At 37.4% G+C, this 20546-nt stretch overlaps 1 protein-coding gene across 1 annotated transcript; it reads right to left on the bottom strand.

Moving 5' to 3' along the window:
• Window positions 1-14821: 14821 nt before the first annotated feature.
• Window positions 14822-18146, bottom strand: inka1a (inka box actin regulator 1a). The gene is made up of 3 exons (XM_051673482.1): window positions 18056-18146; window positions 17831-17877; window positions 14822-15926 (listed from the first exon to the last, which is right to left on the bottom strand). The coding sequence occupies exons 2-3, from the start codon at window positions 17831-17833 to the stop codon at window positions 15003-15005; spliced, it is 927 nt and encodes a 308-aa protein (XP_051529442.1). The 5' UTR covers window positions 17834-17877; window positions 18056-18146; the 3' UTR covers window positions 14822-15002.
• Window positions 18147-20546: the final 2400 nt, after the last annotated feature.

Raw genomic sequence — 20546 nt, 5'->3', positions numbered from 1 at the left:
AGGAGGAGAAAGCATGTTTCTGGGTAAGTGAAAGTAAACAGAGTAACTGACAACCAGTCAGGGTGATGGCCCCCAAAAAAACCGAAACCTCTAAACAAGCAAAGATAAAGTAGAGCTGACTTCTGAAATAACTGTTCACATATTTTATCCTGTGTGTTATTCTATTTCTGTAGAAAAACATCTTTACCTCTGCTTAAGTGAATTCACTTTTGACACTGCAGGATCATTTGTCTTCATTGTGACGCCCCAGGAAATAGAAAGAAAATTCTCGTCTGCCCCTGCCACAGATAAGATATTCAACTACGAGAAGCTAAGAGATTAATAATATTAGCAATCACATACCACTAACCAGTAATTGATCTCACTACTTTATGAAGACTTAGCTAATGATCATGGTATACTAAGGCTGGGTTGAGGAATGTAGAATAGGGTAGGGTAAAGGATGTTGACTATCCAACAAAGTCAAAACGCAGTAACTATGCCAACAATTATACTGATAAAAATGGCTTAAAAGCTTTTTGATTGTCCAGTCAAGTGTGGATTATAAAATAGTTTTACTTTTCTTTTTTTTTTTTTTCTGAATCTGAGCATAGGTGAGCCAAACCAGTCTGTCACAGGACAGAACATAGTCTCAGACAGTGATTCCCAACCAAAGCTTATGTAAGCAGGTTCCAGGGGGTACACATCAAGAATTTTACTTTGTCATGTTTAACCTATAAACCAAAATCTATGAATTGAAATAAGAATAGTAGGGATTCTAATATCACAAGATCGATCTTTTAATACGCAAATTTATCACCAAGATCCTTTCATTGTGTTTTGAGAGTACATTTGGTTTGACTCGTTTATGTGTGTCCAAAAATGAGATCCATGCAATCCATTTGTCATTGATAATAAATCACATAACATAAATATTACGGAAATAATCAATTATATTGTCTAAATGACCAAAGTTCAGCCATGAAACTCTATGTGGCACAACTGACTGTTTTTTTAACTTGTTATCTGTTAGCCAGTTGACTCAATCACATGTGACGTTAAGCCAATCAGTTCGCATGGTGTAAGCTGATTGGTCCTTTGACATGTAATCAGGGAGCCAATCAACGCATGTCTCTCTCTTTGTCTAACATTTAAATTTCTTAGTTTTAAAGATAAGCCGGTGTAGAACAGCTTCACAACAGGCGGGAAAGAGAACACAGGGAAGCAGGTTTTTCCTGGCTCAGGTAGGACTTTTAATAGGCCACTTCAGTGCTTTACAACTTCACAAACTCATCAGTTTCACAGGCACGTAGGCATTTAACACATCAGCTTCATAAACACATAGTCACTTAAACACATCAGCTTCATAAACATAACTGGTTAAACGTAACAGCATCAGGAGCACCGTGGCCTTCTTTGTGCCAGACTCTCTCACCCTCTCTGCTGCTGGTGTGGCTGCTCATATGCCACTCTCCCCATGCTCACTGGAATTAGAGAAAGGTGTTATACATAATCTAGCTCAGGTGCAAGCGCCCTTACCGCTTTCTCTCTCTCCGGACGGACGCTCGACCACGCCCCCGCTGCCACAGCTGGTTTAACTACAGCGCACTGTGAGTTGTTCTTCTGAAACCCACCTCAACCCCAGCCTCACAGGTTTAGATCTGCTATATGGGGTTTATTTGTATGTCTATTTGTGCAGCAGCATTTCTTGCATTTGCTCTGATTGTACAGCAGCAGCATGTCCACATGCTTAACTAAGTATGTCTGAATATTTTCTAGCAGTTGAAAGCCTCAGTACTAGCTTTGCAGCAGCTGCGTAGTAGATCAAGTCTGTAAAGACCAATATTCTATCAATATGCCATACTCACATTAGCATGCTAAATATTTCCGAGGGTTGTCATGGCAGAACTGAAAGTTATCATACAACCATTTTTCTTTGAATAATAATTAAACATCAAATATCACAGCATGCTCAGATTCAAAAATATACTATATGGCCAAAAGTTTGTGGACACCATATGTGCTTGATGAACATTTGATTTCAAAACCTTAGGCATCAATTTCCCCCTTTGCTGTAATAACAGCTTCCACTCTTTTGGGAAGGCTTTCCACTATACTGTAGGTAGTAAAATGGCTGCAGGGTTTGCTCTCATTCAGACACAAGGCTATCAGTGAGGTCAGGAACTGATGTTGGTCGATGGGGCCTGACTTACAGTTGCTGTTCCAGTTCACCCCAAAAGTGATCAGTGTGGTTCAGGTCTGGGCTTTGTGCAGGCCAGTCAATTTCTTCCACGCCAGACACAGTAAACCATTTCTTTATGGACCTCACTTTGTTCACAGGGGCACTGTCATGCTGGAACAGAAAGGGGCTATCCCCAAACAGTTGCCACAAATTTGGAAGCACACAAAGCCCAAGCCATTACATAAAGAAACATCAAGATTTTTCTTTACTGGATTTAATGGAGTAATTAGAAGGGGGTGTCCACAAACTTTTGGACATATAGTATACATATCAACACAAGATTAAGTAACATGATGAATTATTACATAAAAACATTCAAAGCATTAATATAATCAAACAATAATGTTAATAATATGGATCTTACTCATTCCTTTACTTAACACTGTCCATATAAGCTTGAGCAATCATGAGCAAACTTTGATAGCAATAACCAAGTGCAAATGTGCCACTCTATGCCTATCCACCAACTATTCGGTGTACAAAGCAACACATATTGGGTACTGCTCCATGCTGCGTGATTCTAATGGGCTCGAGTAGTAAGGATATGCACTGTAAACAGTTTTAAGACTCGGTTAACTACATGCTTGTTCACAAATGGTTCTCAGAAATAAAGAATGTTTATTGCAATGGATATGCGTCAAGCACTACTCAAAATGGCAGGGAATAAAGTGCATGGTGAGCTATGAGCTTGAATAGCACAATACATAGATCTTCAAATTAAAAAATCACTCACATTAAAGTCAAATAAAAATAATCAAACTGTCACTGCCTGCAACAAAGTATTCTCAACAAATGGAAAATTTGTAATTTAAGTGCCAAACCTGATATGTACTCTGCCTGGGCAGCTTCACATTTACGTGAGGCAGCTAATGCTAGTATTGTCAAGTGGAGTTCCACTACTTCGGCCTCTTCGGGATGCTTTGATTTTGAAATGGTTTAAATTGTGGAATTATTATCTGCCACCAAAGAAAAAGGGAAAAAAATATTGGCTTACTGCTTATCGAGCTCTGAAACTTTGCCAGGTGAAAAACATTCTGAAATCATGTGTACCAGTTACATAAAATCACACAGTGCAACAAATGAAACAGATAGCAGGTGTCTCGAGATGCGTTAATAAATACTGAAGTATTTACAGAAATACTGAAATTACTGAGTGTTTAAAAATGCAACAGTCCTGAGCACAACGTTCAAAGACGTCCATCAAGTGGGTGTTTAGATAGAAAAACTATTGCGAAAACTATTCAGGCAGACACAAAAACACGCATAAACAGCCCCTAACTCGCCCTATACTTGAAAAACTGAACGGAACCTAGCCCAAACCCAATGGTTTCTCAGGTCCTGTCAGATTTGGATCGGATTTAAGACTTCTATTGCACGTGTAGAATACGCGAATAGGGAATTTGGTTTTCGAATACCGGCAGGTTGAATGGTTAACTGAATCTATCCGTGCACATGCCTACTGACTAGTGCTTAATGCTGTTGCTTCGCGATTGCGCTGAACTTGAAGAATTTCGAAATACCAATAATGTTACCAAAGGAATTCAAATTAATGTACATTTCCATTGATCATGGTATAAATAACGGGAGGTTTGTATTTGCTAGTTTTGATTACTGGGGGAGTTACATTACCCCCACCCCCCCCAATATGGCTTTCATATGACGAAAATATCTAATGCTGTTAATTATACAGGGGACCCTCTAACTAGGTACATTATGGAAATAATAATTTTATTGATATGCAAATGATATCTAAGTTTTTCTTGAAATACATCTTATCTGTGATCACATTTTCAAAAGTTATGACCAGCTGAGCAGCCCACCAATAACATTAAAGTGATCAGCAGTTGGAATGCCCACAGGGACTAGCGATATCAAGTGACAAAGTTGCTGACGGTGTGAACAGAGCTTAAAATAAATGATGCAGCAATGATGCTCCAAAATACTTAACAATGCCAAGAAAGATTTGAAGGCCTCAAATCTTTGCCTTATATTTCACGAACTTTTAAAAGCTTCACACACTGGGTCTTCAGCACTGACAATACTTACAGTAAAATCTGATAGATTGGTGAAACTAATTTGAATCAAACACCACCACAAACTCTTCTGGGGCCGGTTCCACCAGCTATACATAAATTACAACTTAGCCTAGTTGTGGCATAAATGGGCACTAAGTCACAATTTACGCACTACTAAATATGTGAGCGTTGCACCATTACGCTTAGGTAGAACGTAACCCTACGTATAAAGTAAATATTTACGGCAGCCTCCGACCAGGAATAACGGATAGAATAATAAAGCAGACTGATATTTTATGACATCAATGAGCTCATGTTTTGCGTGACAGGCATCAATCATTTCGACATACAGTATGATGTTGAAATTTACACTCGTTTACATTACGAGAGAGAAAAAAAAACTTACTTTTAAGCAGCTCTTCAGCATGAAACCAATCTAACGATGCCGTTTTCAGGGTGTGTCGCCTAGTGTCAAGTTTCAACACATTCAAAATATATATAGGATATTAAAATGAATAAATGTCTATTTTTCCAGCCTGTTGTATTAATATTAATTTATCACCCCTTATTTATTTTAGATACAGTTCCTATTTATTGTTATTTACACAGGGCAAATATACTATTTATCAAATCAACTTTTATTACATATCATATTTTAATGGGGATATAAATTATTACAGCTGACAGTTACATGAGCAAACAAGGTTTGAACATCAACCATAACAAGATAAAACTGAAATTCACTGCTTTTTAATACTTCTGTGCACAAATTTGAAGGCTGCTTATTGGATCAATTAAGGTAAACATCATAATATGCGACTACGCATTACTTTACGGAGAGCTTACGACCTACTAGTTAAGTCTTGCCTTAAGAACAGGTGGTGCAACCAAATTAAGCACTGACTTAGTTACAAACTAACTAGTAGTTACTAAGCCCTTAGTGTGAACTTAACATCCCAACTTACATGAGAACTTACGCACAGCTGGTGCAACCCTACTCTGGTCCTTCTTTTTTATGATTGTGAATAAAAACAAAGCAACAATCACACGGTTAGACCTGCACAATAACACTGAACCAGATTTACATTCTCAAAGGTAAGAATAATAAACTAAGGTTTGTGAATATTGCTTCTTAATCGCAAAGTCTGACTTTGAGGCTAACAATTTATTATCGCTTTTTGAAAGATTGTGTTTGGCCAGCAGAGGGAAATGGCCTGTGACCCTGGAGCCCATGTTTGGGCTTCCTCATGACCATGATACTTTAAACACAGCACTGCAAGGCCTCGTGGGATATATCTTCGGTTCAGCCTTCAGGCCTGATTTATTTTCCATGAACTTCAAGGTTACAGATGAGCTTTCAAATCCACCCTCAATGGATAGTCACCACAGTACAGCTCCAGGTTTGGGAAGGGTTGCCTTGATGTTTATTGTAGTTTTATGTGATCAATGAATTACAGAATTAGGATTAATACTTGTTCAAATCAAATATGGTGTCACAGGTAGGATTTAAAAAATATCAAATGTCTTTGGTTCTTGCGTGTCTTGAAACCGAAGTCATGATGTGAAAACTGTGCCATAGGCACCTATTTGGTTTGAAAGCTGAAGCGGATGGAAAAGATTATCAATGACTTATGTTTCAGTCTTTTCATCAAAGCTATCATATGGGGCCTGGGTAGCTTAGCGAGTAAAGACGCTGACTACCACCCCTGGAGTCGGGAGTTTGAATCCAGGGCGTGCTGAGTGACTCCAGCCAGGTCTTCTAAGCAACCAAATTGGCCTGGTTGCTAGGGAGGGTTAAGTCACATGGGGTAACCTCTTCATAGTCGCTATAAAGTGGTTCTCGCTCTCGGTGTGGCATGTGGTGAGTTGTGCATGGATGCCACACGATATGTTTCCGTGGTAACGCAATCAACAAGCCACATGATAAGATGCACGGATTGATGGTCTCAGACACGTAGGCAACTGAGATTTGTCCTCCGCCACCCAGATTGAGGCACTACGCCACCACGAGGACTTAGAGCGTACTGGGAATTAGGGATTCCAAATTGGGGAGAAAAAGGGGAGGGGAAAAGAAGCTATTATATGACTTCATAGGACCTGGAATATACCGCATGAGTCGTATGGACAACTTTTATCATAGTCGTTATTGAAGCTTGACAGCCTGCGGTCACTTGAAAGTATGCGTGAAAATTGATCAAATTTCCCCTTTTGTGTTCTACAGAAAAAGCAACAGTGTATAGGATGTAAAAAGTGACAGAATTTTATTTTTTGCATGAATTATTCCTTTAACTTTTTTCCACTCAATATTCAAGTAGAACCATCATGTCTTTTCTTTCATTTCCTTAAATCTAACTTAAATAAATCTAACTTCAGTACTGAGTCTCTCTTTCTCTGTCTTCTGTGAAGGGGAGGGATTGACCTCTGAGTGACAGCATTTGGTCTTCACCCTGACTTATTCTTGTTGACTCAGAATCCACTCTGTTTACCAGAGGTCCTGCAGAGAGATGGGCATTCATCAAATTCATCTGGTTTGAAACCGGCCAGTGACTTGCCATGTGTGCATGAGAGAGAGCATTCAAGAAATGCTCCTTATAACAATGCAAAATTCTACATGTCAGCATGCAACAAGTAAGGGCCCGTATTAACAACAATTCTTAAGGCTTAAAGTAGCTCCTAACGCTTTGCTCTTGACTGAGACTTAAGAGAGTACCATCATTTGTCACACTCTTCAGTATTTAGTAAAATCAAAAGAAATGCCACATTCATGTGAAAACATTTTTGTTCCCATGGTTCCTTTTTGCTTTAACAGTGATGTCGCCTCAAAATTTCCCTTTAATTATGTGTTTCCATGTAAGTTGAGCAAGAAGCAAAACCTTCCTTTTGTCTTTTCTTTGGTGTGGATTCTGTATTATCTATATCTCTTTTATGCTTGTAGTCTTTTTAAAAGCCAGTTTTTAAATAAATAAATACACTTGCCGCTCTCTTTCTAAAATTAATTTGTCTGTGCACATTGTTGCTGTCCTTGACTGTACTATAAGAGTGTCACAAAGCAATCGTAGTGTGCATGCGTCGAACACCTTCATATTCGCTCACGGTCAGAAGACAATACTATGAAAGGCAACGCGTCATTGGGTGCGATCCGATATGGAACGTTGAAAAACAAAGTATACTCTGGCCTTTACTCTTACTTGAAGATTTCCTTAGTTAAACTTGTCTTAGCAGTTTAGTGAATAGGTTTTAATCAGAAAATCTTAGCAAGGAACTCTTTGGAGAACTCCTAGAGAACGAGTGTTAAGATAAAAAAATCTCAGAAATGCTCTTAAGAATAGTCCTAAGCTTAAGTGTAAAATAATTATTTGCAAAAAGTAGGAGTTGTGTAAGAGTAAGAGCCTTTTATAAAGAAGCTAATAGTAACTTTCAGCAAAGTCTAAAGGCCGATTTATACTTCTCTGTCAAACCTATGGCAGTTATGAGAAGCTTATGCCATAGCCTAACGTGCACCTCTTCAAAAGCGCAACTGCGCATTGCGCCGACGCAGACCACAAGAGCTGTGATTGGTCCGCTGTGTTATCAGAGACGGCCCCCCAGCATGACAAGAAATTATCTGAGGTAGCGTCACATTTTCTCCAAGATTATTTTATCTATGCATCATATCCACTGATCAGTGATCGTGTCACATTGTGTTTGGACTCGTTTCGTTTTTTGTGAGCATCTGCTGTTTTTATATTCTGTTTGTGAAACAATACTCGTATTCTACTTGAGACCTTTCCGATTTGCATGATGTTGCATGATATGGGCTCTTGTGATATCAGTTTTTAAGTGTACATTTTTAAATCTGCAGCAATATATCAGTGCACTTTGTCCCACGTCCCGCATGTCATAAGCAGTATTTATGCATTTACCCCGCGCCCTCATGGGGTATTGGAAACTATCGCAGCTACTTCGGGCTGATTAACTGTATAAATCCATGTAAACATCCAAGTTAAGTGTAAATGCCTTTTGCTCTGCTGAACGTGTAATTGACAACAGGAGCACGAACAGACAGCATTTCTGCGTGTGCACAGCGAGGTGCGCATGTGAGAGATGTGTGGGTATGAGGCGATCGTATGGTGAAGAGAGTGTTGCGCGACCGGGGTTGGTGCCCTACGCAGGCTGCATACTCTGCGTTTAGGGAGTGGCGGTACTGTGTACAGAACTAATGATCTAAATTCTTTTGGTACTAAAAACTGTAACTACACTGAACTAACAACTAAAAGCTATGAAATAGCTTAAGTAGGCATTAATAAAACATGATATTGCTTTGGTTTATATTTCAGCATTATATATAATGTCCCTGTGGGACATTGTTCACATTTTCACCATAATAAACAAGAAGGATGTGAAAGTGATCTGTTTCTCATCCACACCTATCATGTGTCATTATTGTCGATAAGAAGAGAGGTTTGGAAACCTTTCTAGTAATTTGGTGATTCACATTCTTTTCTGAATATCACCCCCTGCTGGGCGGGGAGAGGAACTTTTAGCAAAAAATGACTTAAATATTGTTATATTTCTCACCCATACCTATCATCTCACTTCTGAAGATATGGGTTTAACTACTGGAGTAGTATGGATTACTTTTATGATTCCTTTATGTGCTTTTTGGAGCATCACAATTTAGGCACCCATTCACTTGCATTGTACTGACCTACAGAGCTGAAATATTCTTCTAAAAATCTAAAACATAATTTGTGTTCTGCAGAAAAAAGAAAGTCATACATATCTGGGATGGCATGAGGGTGAGTAAATGATGAGAGAATTTTCATTTTTGTGTGAACTACCCCTTAAAGTGATAGCTCAGCCATAATTTAATATTCCGTCATCATTTCCCTACCCTCATGTTGTTCCAAACCCGTGTGACCCTTTGTATTCTGTGGAACACAAAATATGGTAGACAGAATGTTAGGTACTGACAATCTCAGTCACCATTCACTTTAAAAAAAAAAGAAATATATATATATATATATATATATATATATATATATATATATAAACACACATTCACTGAAAGTAAATGGTGACTCAGGCTAACATTCTGTCTAAAATCTCCTTATTGTGTTGCTTGGAAAAAAGAAAGTCATACAGGTTTGGAACAACATGATGATGAATGATGACAGATTTCCATTAATAATAATAATAAAAATAATAATTCTGTATTACAGTACATGTTAAATGTGTATTAGCTACTTGAGTACTCTTTTAATTGGATACTTTCTTAATCTTACTCAAGTAATTATTTATGTTGCACTTTTACTTCTACTTGAGTAATTCTTTTTTTTTTTAAGTAATTGTACTTTTACTTGAGTACAGTTTTTGGCTACTCTACCCACTTCTGTGGCTAATAACGCTAAGAACAAGTATTGAGTGGCGAGTCCAAACATGTTTCCCCTTCTTGCCTTTAATTCACCCAACTTTATAGTCATGTTCTTTGGAAGTGTTTCAGCATTCCAAGGATTTCAATGACATTTCCATGGGTCTCCATGCATCACAGTCTCAGTCTCATCATGGATTTCCATGCATCACTAAAGTCTCATGGCTACGTTTTCCTGATTCAAGTTAACTGTTGACAATCGCACACATTTTTAATTATGCACTGAAGCGTAAAAAATCAACATTGTGTTTACCAGAACAAGGGAATTCTCCCAACAGCTAAATTAAAATTAAGCCACACTTGCTTTTGAAATTGAAATGTCCTCCTCTCTTAATCCCTTTAATAGCTCATAAATAAATGAATTCAAATGCCTAGAAAAACAACAGATAAATTGGCCATTTGAACTGTAATAAAAGGACATACTCAAACTAGTCTATTATGCAGGGTGTTTATTTGTTGCCCTTAGGGGTCAACTGCCCCATTGACAAAGGTGTTAAAACTTGGACACAGTCTATAAGTGAAATCACCACTGTGGACAATACGGGCTGTTTACCACTTCTCCATCTCATTCCAGACTCTGCTGTCAGGTATATGAACACTGGAGTCAGCCCACATTTCCATTTTACTGTAGATGTTCACAATGTGGGTTCACCAAGAACAGCACTGTTCACACGTTTCTCAAGCTGCTCTTATAATTTAAAGCATGGTAAAGGAATAGTTTAACCAAAAATTTAAATTCTCATCATTTACTAACATGCTTTTTAAAGCTAGTTTAACTTTCTATCTTCTGCTGAACAAAAACGTTTTGAAGAAAGTATGATGTGTTTTTGTCCATACAAGCCAATGGGTTTCAAAACTTTCAAGCTCCAAAATGGACAAAGGCAGCATAATGGTAATCCATATGACTACAGTGGTTTAATCCATGTCTTCTGAAGTGATATGATCGTTTTTGGGTGGAAATAGACCAAAATATAACTGTCAAGCACGTTGGTGAACTGTTCTTTAAATAAAATTAAAAAAAAACATTGTATAACAGTATTTTTTACTGTTATACAGTAAAAATTACTGTATAGCAGCTATTAGAATCACCATTGACATTAATGGAAATTATAAAAGTAAAACATCTGGATGCATTATGGAGATTTTTGGGAATGTGCTTAATTGTCATGAAAATGTTACGATACTAAAATAAACTTTATACAAAATAACTGCAATTGCAGTATAACATTATTTTTTTTTACTTATACACATATTTTGGTGAGATTCACCTGTAGAGCTTTCGGTACTGAAAGAGATTGAAAGGTGATGCTTGGGTTAAACACACTGTGACACTGGCAATCATGTGCTTTTGTTAATTTAAAGAGATATTTGAGTAGGAGCTGGGAGCTTCTTAACAGTGTTTGCCAACACTGACAGAGGTAACAGTTCTTTCTCTGTGCATTTGCTCAGGACTCACTGGCTCAATGCCTGCCCCATCATCACACCATCTGAAATCACTGACATCTGGCTCCCTCACACACTTACACGTTTACTAGAATTAACAAACTTCTCACACACTTACACACCATAAAAGCTTGCACACACTTAATGCTTACTTTTGCACTAGAGCTTTCAAACATTGGCAACCGGCACCAATGATTCTTCCTTGCAAGTGAGCAAACTTGCAGTACCAACTGTAAGCAACACTCTTTGCGACTGAATTGCTAGGCATTGCTAGTGCACAGTACAGTTGTAAATACTTGCATTACTGTGACAGTGAGTTCATTTACATGCATGAACTTGCACCAATTATGATTCAGAAGCTGACAAAGTGTTTGGTCTTGTAAATACCTTAAATCAAATGGCTTTCCTTTATCTGGGTAAAAACCGATTGACACAAATAGATTTTTGCCCATTACGCCCGATTTTATATTGCATGTAAGCACACTTACCGGCATTCTTACCAGCTTAGCCATGTGCGCAAGTGCTGTGCACATAACTGTTTACGTTTTAATGTTTAAAGCAGAGAATAACCAGATGATTTCAAAATCTCAGTTTTCTTAAATGCATTTTCTTGTGTTACCAGATTTAAATGCACTCAGTAATAAACCACAGTACTAAAGGGGGCGATGGAGTTTGCTATCTGTGCCATTAAACTAGATGTTTTGCTATTTATGTAGCAAGCTTTAAACATGTCAACACTTTAACTAATTTGCAAAATTCTCTTCAAACTGTTGCTACGCCACGACAGAAGTTGACCTAAAAGAGAAAAGTGACCATTGTAGAAGACAGTTTACGCTAATGCCTAGTACAGCGCCCCTAGCGGCACCGCTGAGAATGCAACACATCATTTACATTTCGGAAAGCAACAATGCGTGAAATCGAGCTTGCAAACCTAGAAGCATTTGTGTTCACGTACTTGTGTAGAATATTCTGGTCTAACACCCTATACAAACATCTACACACACATTAACAGCAAGAAGCAGAAAAGGAGGCAGAGGGTGACATTTTTGAGTGCACTGCAAAGACTATAAATGTTATTCCTTGTCCATTCAGGACATTTAAATACTTAAATATTCAATACAAGTATTGAATTAATTACAAATTAAGCTCAATCAATATCATTTGTGGCATAACTCATCCCTCCTTTTCTTTAATAAAAGCAAAAATCTGGGTTTCAGTGAGGCAAATACAATGGAAGTGAATGGAGCCAATTTTTGGAGGGTATAAGGAAGAAATGTGAAGCTTATAATTTTCTAAAAGCACTTACATTAATTGTTCTGTTAAAATTTGTTTATTATCTGAGCTGTAAAGTTGTTTAAATTGTTGTTTTAGGGTTTACAGGTTTTAGGGTTTGTCGTCAAGGCAAAAAAATTTGATATAACTTCACACAGAAAAGGTTAGTAAGCAATTTTCTCACACCCAAATCATGTTAGCTAGCATATTGTGTCTGGTCTTGTGGCTAAATGAAACAGTAGTATTTAAACATTTACGGATTGGCCCCATTCATTGTAAGTGCTTCACTGCAACCCAGATTTTTTTCCTTTTTTTTTTTTTAAAGAAATGGTCAAAATAAATTTTTGTGGTAATCAACATTATGCCACAAAAGCTGTTAATTGAGCACAGCATGTATTGAACCTGGAATAATCCTTTAAGTTTGCCTGTCTCCATTGTGTCTTCTGTCGTTCTCCTTGAGTTATTAGAATTATTTTGTACATATTTTTTGAAGTCACATAGTCAAACTGCTCACCAAGGAGTAAGGCACAGGGCTCCTGGATATACTAAAAATGACTGACGAGGCATGCACAGGTCATTAAGTATTACTCTAAGTGCCATCCCCTGTTTCCGCTTGTACACTAGCAACTTGGTCCATCTGTTCCATGTAACCTCTTAGGGAAAATAAAACTTAAATGTAAAGTTTTATTTATAGGCACAGTAACTTAAGACTGTTTAGGGATAAGGCCTGATTTTACTGCCGAATATAATTCACCCTTTCCACACAAGGGCCAAGAGAATAAACATACCGACAGCTCTTACTCTCTCTGCTCTAATCTGCCTGTTTTGCTGGGCCCAGATCAGTTGTGATTGGTTGGACTGTCCTCCTAACTGTAACATAAGGAGCACAAATATAGCAAGCTGTTACGCATTTGTCATGAATTCCTGTTATTATGCCACTAATCCTGATTCATTAACTCGTACTCATATGTATATAAGTGTCATTTTCTTTTTTAATGACTCTGCAGTCACCATCTGCGATGCAAGCCTTTCAAACAAACCAAAACAATTAATACGTCTTTAAGCAGATGTGTGTAGATTAGTTGGCACAACTTGCAGTGTAGCAGGATGCATCAGTCTGATAGCTGGGGCACTTAAATAGACACAAACGCTTTAAACCGAAGCTGAAGTAAACTTCTTTACCATCCTACCAGCTGCTGCAATTTTTCCCCATGTGGTCGTAAAGGGACACAAGCAGGGTTGCCTCATTTAACACATGCTGCCGGGGCCACCTGAGATATTCGTGTTGATATAGTCTCTCTATCACCACAAAATTGCTTTCTTCTGCTCAACTTGTTTTCCCCTCCCCCTTCCTTAAAAAGTGACTTTTTTTAGTGAATGTAGAGCATGGGCAAAACATGACTTAATTTTGGTCAAAAGGAATCACTTACTAGTTTTATTTTTAAAAATGTTTATCATATTGCAGTTCTAATAGCAAATCACAAAAAAATGTCAAAATAAATGCAATATATTTTGTCCAAATCGTGCAGCCATACATGCAGCTATACCACTGTTAACTGCTGTTTATTCACACCTTGCATTACATTTTTGGTTGTCGCCTTTATAACAGGCTGTATAACAAACCTGAAAATTTTTGAATTTAATGCATAAATATGCAGAAAGGTCACTGATCGAAGCGTTGCGATTTGCAGACTATGACAATGTGCAGGATTTTCTATTCTTCCTTTATGCAAATGCAAAAGCAAATGCATTGATATTGAATTAAAGAACACTTTTTAAACATTTTGTTTCAGAGACAGGTAATAAATTGTGATACTGAGCTAAGAATATTGACTGCTTTGGCTGCAACTGGCAGAAAACCATAGGCGGATCTAGGGTTAGTGGATATTCAGGGCTTAGCCCAGACCTATATGGATACATATAGGGCCATCCTTTGTGATATCGAAATTTAATACACTTTGCAGAACTCAACGGTTTTGTTTTGATTTTGAAGTTAAAATTTTTAGGGGCACAGTCAAAAATTTTGGGGCACGGTCACAGTAAATAAAAATGTAACGTTACTGTGTCACAATATTAGCATAAACATTTGCTGAAAAACTGATTTCAGAAATACTACAGAAATCTAAAAGATAATATATAGGCCAATTGCTAAATGATAGAGCATCTTGACTGATAAACTTCAACAGACATGGAATGGAATGGCTGCCATACATGTTGAGATGCTGATTTAAGAAAAATTTGGAGTGGTCTCTTAAATTTTTTCCAGAGCTGTACATATATACTTAATATTGTAGTATCAACTTGATACTGAAGTACTTGTACTTTTGACAGCACTACAAGATGATAAAAAAATGTGGGGCTTTATTGAAAAAATTCGGGGCTTAAGCCCTGGTGGCCAGCCCCTAGCGTCACACGTGCAGAAAACAATCTAATGTATGAATTTCCTTTAGAGTTACATTTAATTAATTTTGATCAGTAAGGCTGCCACCAAGAGCAATGCAAGGACAAATCAGACTTGAAATTTTGGAACTTTTTTATTGTTTGTGCATTTTACACGACATTATTGACAGAACCTTCAATAAAAATGAAAAATAAAAATAGTCTCTTCTGGAGTTATTGTCCATTCAGTCCATCTCTTCCGTCATATGTACCCAATTATGTCATTACAGACAATGGGCATTCTGCTCCCCGATTTCATGAGTGCTGTGAACTGATGGAAATCTGTGTCCAATTCATTCAAGCCTGTGTGTGACTTAAAGAAAAATGGTGTTTTATGCTGCACATCAACGTGACAAGAAAGTCTTTTGGGGACTACAAACGATTTGCTTGGCTTTGTAACATCTGATGACTTTCGTTGTTCGTCAGCACTCTGCGAAATTCTAGCTATCCTCCGTTTAACGTTAACCAAGAAGTCTTTAGCGAAACTGCGTCCTGAACTGTGCTTCTTTTCAGTCTGTTCCGGGCATTCCGGTAAGTCCATCCAGTTCTGAATAAGATCAGCAAAGCTGTTGTCTCCTAGCACTATCGGCTGACGGTTACGTCCGCGGGTAAGCAAAGAAGTGGTCCAGTCGTCAGGGTCACTTACTGCCTCAAAAGACGTCCATTTTTCCAGGCAAGCGTCGGAGGCAGACTTGGGACGAACTCGGGTGTTGGGCACCTGGTTAGTCCGAAGACACGCGGATGAAGAGACGCGGACGTTTCTGGTACGCCGCAACACCACTCCCTCATCCTGCCAAGAGGCCTCGGAATAACCTGAATCAAACTCCAGACTCCGCTCGCTGCTTGGAGAGCTAACAGCTGATGGGCCACCAGCAGAGTCCTCCTCCTCCAGAGAGCTAGACAGACAACAGGCAGAGTCGTAGCTGCTAGCCTCACTAGTGTCGCTGATCCTCAGTCGCGCTCGACGTTCCCTCTGTGCTATTAGCAGTTTGCATGCACGCAGCCTCACTGGAGGCCTGACAGGGCGTGCTGCGCAGCTTTGCCGCAAATTCTTTAGATCCTGCAGTGATCGCATCATATAATGCATCTGTTCCCGCAGGCAGTCACCTGATTCCTGCAGACACAACTGCAAAGAGAAAGAAAGACAATGTAAGAGCCAAGTCGATCAGATGATGAAAAATCTCAAGCTAAAATACGAAAAATAATCTTTTTGCAATTATGTTTTTGCGCCTGGACGCATTTATTGAATAGATCAACTTGTTTTTTTCTTAAAGGTGACGTGTCATTTTTAACCACTAGGATCACCGAACAATCACATAAACAGGTTGTCCTACCCCAAAATCACACCACTGGTTGACCAAATGATGCTGTGTTGGGCTGATTGCAATGCTTAAAAAAGAAAAAAAAAGAAAACGAGGAATGTTTTGATAGCGCCACCATGTTTACACTTTTTCAGGGGAATCACAAATGGCTTATGGTTGTCTATGCATATTAAGCTGGTATAGAGGAAAAATTTTAACACCACAAAATTACACACATCACCTTTAAGCAACATTTTATTTATCTATTAAATTCTGAATATATACGTACACCTATATAAATACTGGGTAACACTTCCTGCAATGCATTTTCCCCATGTTGACAAATCACACTCTTTTGACAAGTTTAGACCTGCACTAGCTCTATTAGAGAGGGCACGGCTGTATTTGTCTGGAAAACCACTCTATTCTATGTAGAGGACAACCAAACAACAGCTGAATACACGTCATGTGGCCACACTCACACCCAACTATCAAAGAAGACAGATGACTACTACCTGCACATGAAAATCAGTTAGTATAAACCTGTTACTAACCACACCTGGAGTACATCCTTTCAGAGAGTAATTACCACACCTTTTATACATGCTGTTGAACACATGTACATAAATGTACACAAACAAATCAACAGATAATCACAAACAATTTTAAACAGGATGTACATTTATACAAATGTGACAATTGAGTTTAGCTTATCTTATTGGTTTGGTACAAATTATATCAGACAGTTACTTTTGGAGGACAATGGAGGGCCATTTCCTCTAACACACATGCATAACTTATTCATATTTATATATACTAGTCCTGTCTAAAATACAGCAACAGTCACTGTAGGAATGTTCTTTTTGCATATCGGTATCTTTAAATAATTAAAAATATTATGACCACTGATTGTATAGTAAAACAAGTGGAGCAGACGGTAGACCAGAGGAGTTCAATTTCAACAGAAATGATTTATGAAAACAGTCAAAAAATCAGGCTGGTTCATAGACATTAAAATTTAAGCCAATCTCCCCTAAAGTTATACAGGCTGCTTGGCTTTAAAATAATCTAGATTTTATATTAAGGAAATTTTTGTTTTTAAGAGTCTAAGATTGCCATCTTAAAAGAGTTCACTATAAGTAAATCCTACTCCCTAACTCTTAAAAAATGCTTCTGGCATGCCGGACACTTTAGTAGTTTGAAACTGAGGAGTGCACTCAAATGCAAAAATGTTTTAAAAATTCTAATAACTCATTGCTGACAACACTGTCACAATAATACTAAGTGTCTACTCTAGTAAGACTTGTCAAAGTGTTTAAAACTTGCCCTTTGTGTATTTATTTTCCAAGCTGTGAATGCCAACACCAAAATCCAAACTTTGAAAACTTTTGTAAGACAGATGCAAGTCTTGCATGCAAAGTCCTTAACATATTTGTTGAAACTTGTTCCCAATTAGATAAAATTTCTCAGAAACACAAAAACTGTGCATCAGATGCATTCAGCAATAGTAACATTCACACAGGGGATAGTGACGGGCATGGGAGTGCAGATGCCATCCCATATGCTGAAATTTCAGCAACGGACATTTCTCCTCAATAACTAATCCTTTGCAGCACATTACATAAAGTGATATCCAATCAGCACACGGTTATACTGAATAAGCAATCTATCTTAATTAACAAAACAAAGCCCCAAAATAGACTGGAGAGGAGATTGGGAGCATGCTTACCATGATTTAAAATTGATGACAGTCAAGACCAGTAATTTTAAATACTCCTGAAATAGAAATAAATGTTATATTATTAAATTGCATTTAGAAAAATATGTACATACATCCATAAACATCGTCTGTATTTTGCACTTGAATAATGAAGAAAATACAATACAAATCATTTTTAACTGAAATCTATTGAAATGCAAGTTAATCAGACGTTGAACCAAGTGTTGCACTTACATTTGTTGTGATGGAATAAAACCTTCAATGCAATCCCAGCAGTTGTGGTGCAGATGTGGACCCTGTGACTCAAGTCTAAATATTTGAAGCCCTCACTTCAGAGTGCAGCACATTAGTGCGTCTGTTTCATTCCAGCGTGCGCGTCTCAGCCAATCACACCGCGGCATCGCAGCGCAATCCAATCAAAGCGCCGCAGAGGCAACCAATGAGAGATTGCCTGAAATCTGAGCACATTTCCCTCCGTATTTTAGAGCTCCTTGGTTCCCTCCCTCTCTCAAATTAAAATCATGATGCCACAGTTTAGAATCACATTAAATAAAATTATATCTATACTACGTTTCTTGTTTTATACTTTAACATATTATACTTTTAAGCACCTTAAATTTAAACATTTTACTTTTAATTTCACCATCACTGTTCACATCAACGTTGAGCTACATTTATGAAAAGTGCTCAGTAAACAGTTTGCTATTATAACTTTGATGATAAAATTACCAGTGAGATATATTTTACACCCAAAGATTATGTTACTAGCTCTTTTGGCATTGAAAGGTGAAGGAACAGAAGAAAAATGTGTGAAATGTTGTTGTTGATGGACTTTGCATAATACAACAGTGCAACGTTTATTTTATGGCTTACATGTGAGAACATTTTACTATAAAGGTCATATTTACGCAAAACACCTAAATCCATATAGATAGGCAGAACTAGCCTACCAGTTTATTAAAATACACAATATCACCTATAATCCATGCGCACAACCTTCCGTTCTTTGTTTTGGCATCCTATTTTATATCCTAATTTTCGCATGCACCTTTGTTTTAAAAAAATGTATATGCTATGTTAAACGTTTTACCACTGTTCCACAGGCGAAGACCTACATTATATACTTACTCTGTGGTCAAACTTGACGATTATTCAAGCAGGTAACACGGAGAGATTCTCGTCCTGTTGTGCAGCGCCCTCTGGCGCTCTGTGGAACTTTTGCACTTTTGAGTTGTTCTTTGAAAGAAATGTGTTTAAAATGGATTCGGGGAATATTACTTTGAATGAATCAGCAGTATACAGTGTTCTCAGAAGCCTCTACGCGAAAATTGACGTGTGCTTAACATTAGTACTTCAATAATGTCAAATCGCGCTGTTTATACCTGTTCTCAGTCACGGCTGGACCGAAAAACAAAACGTAAAATGGCTACTTTCTGGTTGTCAAACTTAAAATGTCCACAGTTAACGTAACGAACTACACGTGTGGTTTCTGTACTAAGAGACCTGTGTGGACTTGACAATAAATTATTTTGTACATTCACTAAAAATGGATGTGGTACCAGATTGTTAAAAGTTATTTCTGAGAAAAGTCTGCATCATTTGTTTGTCATTTGACATTTTCTTAACACAATGACTGTAACGCATTTTAAGCGTGGCTCAAGTGTTCAGATACTTTTACTGGTCACTTATCTATTAAGATGTTTATTGTAATTAGGATACATTCTTCCCATTCCCATTTATGTTCACATTCATTTTTTTATTTATTTTTATTTTTTATTTTTTATTATTATTTTATGCCCACCCTAATTGGGACACATTCGGTTTGATAAGAGTTGTGTAGACTATGTGACTGGACAATAATGTTGATCCTTTTGTGATTCAAAGTTGAAATGTGGCAATCACATTTACATAGAGGAGAAAAGTGTGAGCTCTTACCTAAACACAATACAAAACGTTGTTTTTAAGGATGGCCACTCCATCCAGGTTAAGAGATCTTCCTGAAGCGTTTAAGTTTAATGACGAGGTAAGTACATTTACAGCATTTAAGCGTACCTCATTATTTTCCTTCACCAAACAGAAATAACCCAATATATACTGTAAAATACTGCTTAAAGTTATCGGTTAGTGTAAGTGATGATAGTAACCTACAGTACAGGTCTAGAATCAGTTATTTGCTGTTCAGTTGTTTGTAGTGCTGGTAATTCACACTCCCATTCACATTAACGCTCTAGTTTATAAGTAAATAATTGTTATTATTGATTGTTGTTATCTTTACAGTGCATCATCATGTATCAATCCTAAAGTTGAAAACCTTGTCGTATTTATTTGCTAATTTGAGTAAATGTCACAAGTAAATAAAATAAGTATATTTTACTTGACTTTTTTGTTCCCAGCATTCTTGAATAATTAATGAGCTTGCATGGTTTCACTATTTGCAAGTTTATTTACACAATTTTTGTTGTTGTTATGTTTGTTAACTTGTTTTGTGAAGTCTAAAGTTAATTTTCTACTCAAAACTACCATTCATGATCAAAACACATTGTTTGTTTATTACTATCAATACGTCAATAACGCAAGGTGATGTTGTCTAATAGACTACATAAGCTTGGGTGTGGAAGGCTTCCATATGGTGTGTGGTACACGTTTTCCCAACATGAAGATGTTAGATTAAAATGTACATGAAATAAAGTGCATTATTTGAAATAAAATGTATAAAGGAAATTAT

Source organism: Myxocyprinus asiaticus, chromosome 35 (genome assembly GCF_019703515.2).
Source record: "Myxocyprinus asiaticus isolate MX2 ecotype Aquarium Trade chromosome 35, UBuf_Myxa_2, whole genome shotgun sequence".
Taxonomy (NCBI): domain Eukaryota; kingdom Metazoa; phylum Chordata; class Actinopteri; order Cypriniformes; family Catostomidae; genus Myxocyprinus; species Myxocyprinus asiaticus.
Note: the sequence above shows the minus strand (reverse complement) of the source record. Positions and strands in the feature narration are given on the sequence as shown.